The sequence below is a fragment of the Lygodium microphyllum genome, chromosome 11, assembly GCF_053477565.2.
Source record: "Lygodium microphyllum isolate KBCC chromosome 11, Lygodium_microphyllum_v1.1.10, whole genome shotgun sequence".
Lineage (NCBI taxonomy): Eukaryota > Viridiplantae > Streptophyta > Polypodiopsida > Schizaeales > Lygodiaceae > Lygodium > Lygodium microphyllum.
This window is the reverse complement of record NC_141145.1, coordinates 51,909,780-51,916,176: the sequence shown is the minus strand read 5'-3', so window position 1 is coordinate 51,916,176 and position 6,397 is coordinate 51,909,780. Positions and strand designations below refer to the sequence as shown.

The following is a 6,397-nucleotide window of genomic DNA, read 5'->3' as shown; positions in this document are numbered from 1 at the left end:
CAGGTTATACTATGTCTTCATCTTCTGGGTCTTGGATTATAAATTTAAGCCTTTTGACAAATGCCCTTGAGTCTCCAACTACACGACTAGATGTGGATTCTCCACTGATGTCTTCATCTTCTGGGTCGTGGATTATAAATTTAAGCCTTCTGACAAATGCCCTTGAGTCCCCAACTACACGACTAGATGTGGATTCTCCACTGATGTCTTGGATCGTCTGTGCAGTGCTATTCAAGGTGTATCTATTGTGAGGGTTGTCATATCTAGTCATGCTCGTAGTTGTAGCTCGATGTTGTTGATTTCCGCTTTGACAAGATATAGCCCAAATGCAACACGTTGTTACGCGAGCGATGATCGAGAGCAAGCCTCACTCACAACCCAATAACGAGACATTAAGGAGTGCCGGTTGGGGTAATTGACTTTGCTGGATGCACAACACACCTTGAAAAATTCAAATATTTGACAATACACCACGAAAAGCAAAACAATAAAAAACTTCCTCTTGTAGCTCAAACAACTAAAACCCTAATTCGGGTAGAGCATCACACAATCATAACTCAACAAAAAAAATCGAACAATTTGCAAATAAGCCAACTGAAAAAATATTCTCGTACCTTAATAACCATACTCTGACGCTCGGTGCTTTGACACCCAAAAGCTCCAACTTCCAAATTAGCATGACAAGAGCTCACTCTAGCATGCGACCCTCCACTCTCCTCTCTCACAAAATACAATTGTAATCAAGGGGGAAGGCCCTTAACTCTCCATTTCAAACTCCTCTTTGACAAGAATAGCTTGACAAAAAAAAACCCAACAAATTTAATTACATCCATCTTTGTAAGTAAGGGTCATCTCCTTATATAGTTTTGTATCCATAGTTGCACACATTAGGCTTTTTGCTTTTGCTTTTCTACTGCTTTTTGCTATTTTTATTTTTTCTGACCTATGTCTGTTTGCAACTTTTTCAGATCATAACTTTGTCATTTGAACTCCAAATATAGTTGTTTGGGTACTCAAAACAATCGGAACACATCTGGTTGACAAGTCAAAGTGGGCAGAATTACAAAAATCTAAAAAAAATGGTCAAAAATACTGATTTTTGTAAATCATATCATTTTTTTCCATCTTTTATCTTGGACGGCTTATTCCCTTCCTTGGCCTATTTTTCTTGTAATTGCACACACTGTCACCACACATGTCCTCTTTTCCTTCAAGAAATACTTCTTGACGATGTAAAACATACGATCTTTTCCTAGTGCATTTCCTAGCGATGGATCCACTGATAAGCATTTGTGAATACATTACAATGAAGAAGTAAACTGGTGTATTCGTTATGTCATGTTTAAGAGTTTGCAAAGGTTATGTGAGAGGTAACCATAAGTGTGCAATTCGAAGTGCTTGAAGAAAAAAGCACTCATTCAAGTCTGACATTCCAAGCTTGGGAAAGTTGTGACATGTATACATTGCTTATTGCATGTAAATAGTGTCTATATCCTAGGAGACCATGATATCCATCTCACAAGAAGCTAATGAAGGATGTTATATCCCTAAATTGAGGTAGGATCTTTTGGATGCAATGTCTCCTTATTCCACAAACCTATGTTCATATGTCCTTGATGTAAGCTACATATTTCTTTGGTCGCAAAAGACAAGAAAGCACTCATTTTTCTTACATAATGGCTCGTTTTCATGATCAAGCTTAACCCGGAGGTGATAGCTACCTCTTTGATACTTCTTTGTTGATGATTTTTCCCCCTTTCTCTCCATTTTTTATGATGATTTGCGGGCCTTAGCCATCTCTTAAAGCTACTTTCTGGTTTGTAAAGTCGCTTCTAGAAAATGAGAATACATTAAATGAGTATATGTGAAAAGCCAATGTTAGCTTTACATTTGGCTCAACTTTTGATAAAAGAAATCGTGATATTAATTTAAATCATACTAGATATGAGTCATTGAGTCCTAACCGGTTGATTTTAGATAGTAACCTTTAAATTCTTAGAAAATAGATAATTTACAAATTGAAAGTTTCATGCTAATTCATGTATTACCAGCTTAGCTTCTCTATCTAACCCAAATGCTAGACTCACAAAGATTACCTTATTTCCATTTTCCACCAAGAACTTGTCTAATATATAAGTTTTAATTTGGCTCATATATTGCTCCGCCCGGGTCCTTACAACCTTGAGTACCATGGGTAATTAATGATGCATTTTGAGCTCAGAGTGTTCACTCTGTGTGTATGTGTGTGTGTGTGTGTGTGTGTACAAGAGAAAGGCCCTATCGACGTGCACTGTACACTCAAAATAGCGGGCGCATTTATTAGCGCATCTATTGGCTCTAGTATATAGACGTGAATAATGCGTCTATATACCCATGTTTTTAAACGCGCTCATAGATGCAAAAATAAACGCACATATTTTTCATTTATCATAAAGTCCCTAAATATGACCAAACATCTTAACAACTAGTATTTTTTTTAATACATTACAAACTTTACTTCTTTCTAAGTATTACAAATATATATCCAATCATTCAAAGCTAATTATATATGCTACAATGAATGATCAATCTCATCTTCAATGAGATCGGTCCTTGCTAGACTATCTACCTCTAGGTCTATATTACCAATAGGCAATGAAACAAATAAGTCTATCCCACTATCAGATGTATTGCTATGCTCAATTTCTTCATCATCATCTGCAACCATATTGTTATCCTCTTCTGCCACCTAGATCCATGAATACAACATGAATTTTGAAGCCTATGTGAATTCTTTCAGCTTATGTAGACTATCAAGGATTTGATCTACACCATGGTATTTTCTAATATATTAAGTTAGATGGTTTGGGCAATTGTCCCATCATAAAGGTTTATATTGTTACTTGCAATGCATGCATCAGTCTTGACCTATTATACAAGATATCGACCAAAAGGTTCTAATTTGGCTTTAGTGGGTATGTTTGGGCTTTGGTAATTCATAAATTGTCCTTCTATTTATTGTTTCTCTCCCTACTCTCGACATCCCTTCTATCCTAAATCTCTCCCTACTCTCTACATCCCTTCTATCCTAAATCCCCTAAGTTAGAAAGCTTGCCTTGTTAGGTCTTGTACACCTTGTTCTTGTTAAACATGCCACTACATAGAGATATAGCAAAACCCCCTACATGATGGAAGTTTAGTTATACCCTTTTCGACCATCATGTTGCACCTAAAACTACTTGTGACATCTATGTGAAACATTCCTAAATTTAGCTAAACCCCCCTACATGATGGAAGTTTAGTTATACTCTTTCCTGGCCATCATGTTGCACCTAAAACTACTTGTGACATCTACGTGAAACATTCTTAAATTTCTCAAGCATGAATAGGATGCATTTTTACATGTACTAAAGTGCTTTCCTTGGAAAGGTTAGAGATAGAGTATGTCGAAAAAAGGCTCCTACATGAATCCACCAAGAAATCAGCCAGAGTTATGTGCTTGAACAATACTACACTAGAATACAACTCTTGTGAGTGTTACTGTTGGGAGAGAGATCATGTTGCATGTTTTTGACTGTTGCGCTCCATGTGTTGTTGGCCGCCCTTGCACCAAAGGACTAGCCTCGACCTTATAATGATATAACTTTCTCATGGACTAGACGAAACCCGGGCCTTGTATTGCACCTTAACAGTACCCAAACCCATTTCGCTCTCCTAATATACTTTGAGCCCAACTCTATTCTAGTCGGCTATCAAAGCCGCAGGCAGAATTATGAAATATTATATCAGCGAAAGCAGCTCGGCATCCATAGTCGGACCAGATACCCAGCAGGGATATATAAAAACGAGGGCTCAGTAGGTAGCACGAAAGGGTAAACTTGCGAACACGTTGCTGAAGATCGCGTTTCCGAATTCAACCACTGATCGACTATCGAAGCACATCCGGGCAATTCATATATTTGATCAACATTGGAATATGGACACTCGTAATGAAAAGATGAAGGTGATCAAGCAGGCACAGCTACATGAACACATCGAGTTCATGGGCCGAGGGTTCGAGACGTCCGGGGGGGCGCAGGTGGGGCAGGCCCGGCGGCTTTCCACGGGGGAGGTGTGCGCCTACAAGACTGTGGAGCGGAAGCGCCACCAGGTGTCGTGGGAGCAGGCGTGGGTCGAGATCGAGGCACTGGAGAGGCTGCGAGGCCACCCCAACATCGTGAAACTGCTGGAGTACGTGTACGTGGAGGCGGAGGAGAAGGAGGAGGACTGTGTTTACCTGCTGTTGGAGCTCTGCGACGGCGGCGATCTCTTCGACGAGCTCATGTTCAAGCGGCCTGGGCGGTTTCTGCCTGAACCTGAGGCGGCCCAGGCTTTCCGCGCCATCGTAGAGGCTGTCTCCTTCTGCCATCAGCGTGGCATCGCCCACCGCGACATCCAGGCCGAGAACATCCTGCTCCCTTCGCCCGGCTGCTCCTTCGCCAACCTCAAGCTCGCCGACTTCGGCGCCTCCGCCGACTTCAATGTCAGTTGTCTCCCCAGTCTCTCCGGCCTCCCAGGCGGCCTCCACTACGCTGCACCTGAGGTCGTCCAAGGCCACACCTATGACAACACCGCTGACCTTTGGAGCCTCGGCGTCCTCCTGCACCTCCTCCTTTTTGGCTTTTATCCTTTTGATGGCGATGAGACTGAGGAGATCCACAGTGCTGTGCTCGCCGGCGACCTCGACCACCTCAATGCCACCGCATCGGATCTCTATCCTGATCATCCGTTGGTGCATGTTTCCAAGGAGGCCAAGGACCTCGTCAGAGCGTTGCTACGTCCCGACCCCGAAGAGAGAATAAGCTTGCGTGATGTCATGGTGCATCCTTGCCTCAACAAGAGTATTAATGGCCGCACCACTCGCGTGGCTGCACGGGATGATGGCCAAGCCGACCAACCACCTGTTTTTAGTATCCTTCTATGGGCCTGTCTAGTTGGCTTACTTTCGATCATCGTGCTCATGTTCCACCACCACCTAGCCTAGTGTGATTCATTTTCTCAAGAACAAGAAAGTACTCTAGGATTGTACCGAAGAAATTGGTTTTCGCTGGGAGCTTTGCGTTTTGGTTAATTAGAGCATCAGCCCTTGTGTTCCTGGACTTCCTTAGAGTGTTTGTGAGTTTTATTTTACTAGACTAGAGCTTTTAGTTCTTTGAAGCCTCTTAGAAAACAAGAACAAAAACTAAAATAAGTTTTCACTTTCATTAATGGAGGCATTATTTCGGCCATGGCTATTTGAGGGGTTTCTTGGGGTAGATATCAATGTACAGTTTGTGGTTACTTGGGATATATATCCATGAGTATCAATTCTCAATAGGAAATCACACACCACATGGTTGGAAAATGCTTCTCTCTCTCTCTCTCTCTCTCTCTCTCTCTCTCTACACACACACACATGTTAATATCATGCTAGCTAAGCATGCTATTAGAGGATCACTTTGCCATGTGACTAAGGACGATAAAAGAGGTAGATATTACTACATTAGTCGTAATTGTAGACAAACAAGAACGTGTCTCCCCATGTAGTCATTATTGTAATATTAGGTACACTCAATAGCTTGAATAACAACGTTTCGATAAGTAGTAGAAGCTATTACTATTGTAATGTCCATACATCTAGTGTGCAAGCTAAGTGTCCTATATTAACTCCTCCCTTCCCTTCCATAGAGCTTCAAATGCTTGAGTCAACTGCTCCATACTTCACACTCTAAACGTACTGATTCAACATGTCATAGAAATACCCTTAATGTGTGGCACCAAAAGAATGTGACATTGTAAAGAAAAGACATATGAACATCATCCAAGCTCGGCTTAGCACCCCCAAGACATCCCAACTCAATAATAAGCACCACACATCCCAAACCAAGAGAAGATAAGTCAAAGTCCTATGCTCATATATATAAGTATACATGCATAGCCTCCTTGTAGCTCAAAGAATAGGGTACAATATTAAAGTTTTTATATCCACAACCACATGTGCACTATGTATAAAGGCATATGGACAACATAGCTCAATCTTGGATGAACTCGATATCTACAATAGCATTAAGAAACCTATTTGGCATGACAAGCACTATAAATATGAACAAACAACTCTCTTACACTAGAGATAAAAGCACCTTTAAGCTCGTAGTTCCACACATCCCAAACCAAGAGAAGATAGGTCAAAGTCCTATGCTCATATATATAAGCATACATGCATACCCTCCTTGTAGCTCAAAGAATAGGGTACAACATTGAGGTTTTTATATCCACAACCACATGATATACACTATGTATACAGGCATATCAACAACATAGCTCAATCTTGAACTCGATACCTACAACTGCAATAAGAAACCTATTTGTCATGACAAGCATTATAAATATGAAGAAACAA

At 41.0% G+C, this 6,397-nt stretch overlaps 1 protein-coding gene across 1 annotated transcript; it reads left to right on the top strand.

Moving 5' to 3' along the window:
* Positions 1–3,955: 3,955 nt before the first annotated feature.
* Positions 3,956–5,002, top strand: LOC148028816 (CBL-interacting serine/threonine-protein kinase 4-like). The gene has a single exon (XM_087688496.1). It carries the CDS (start codon positions 3,956–3,958, stop codon positions 5,000–5,002), a length of 1,047 nt encoding a protein of 348 aa, XP_087544622.1.
* Positions 5,003–6,397: the final 1,395 nt, after the last annotated feature.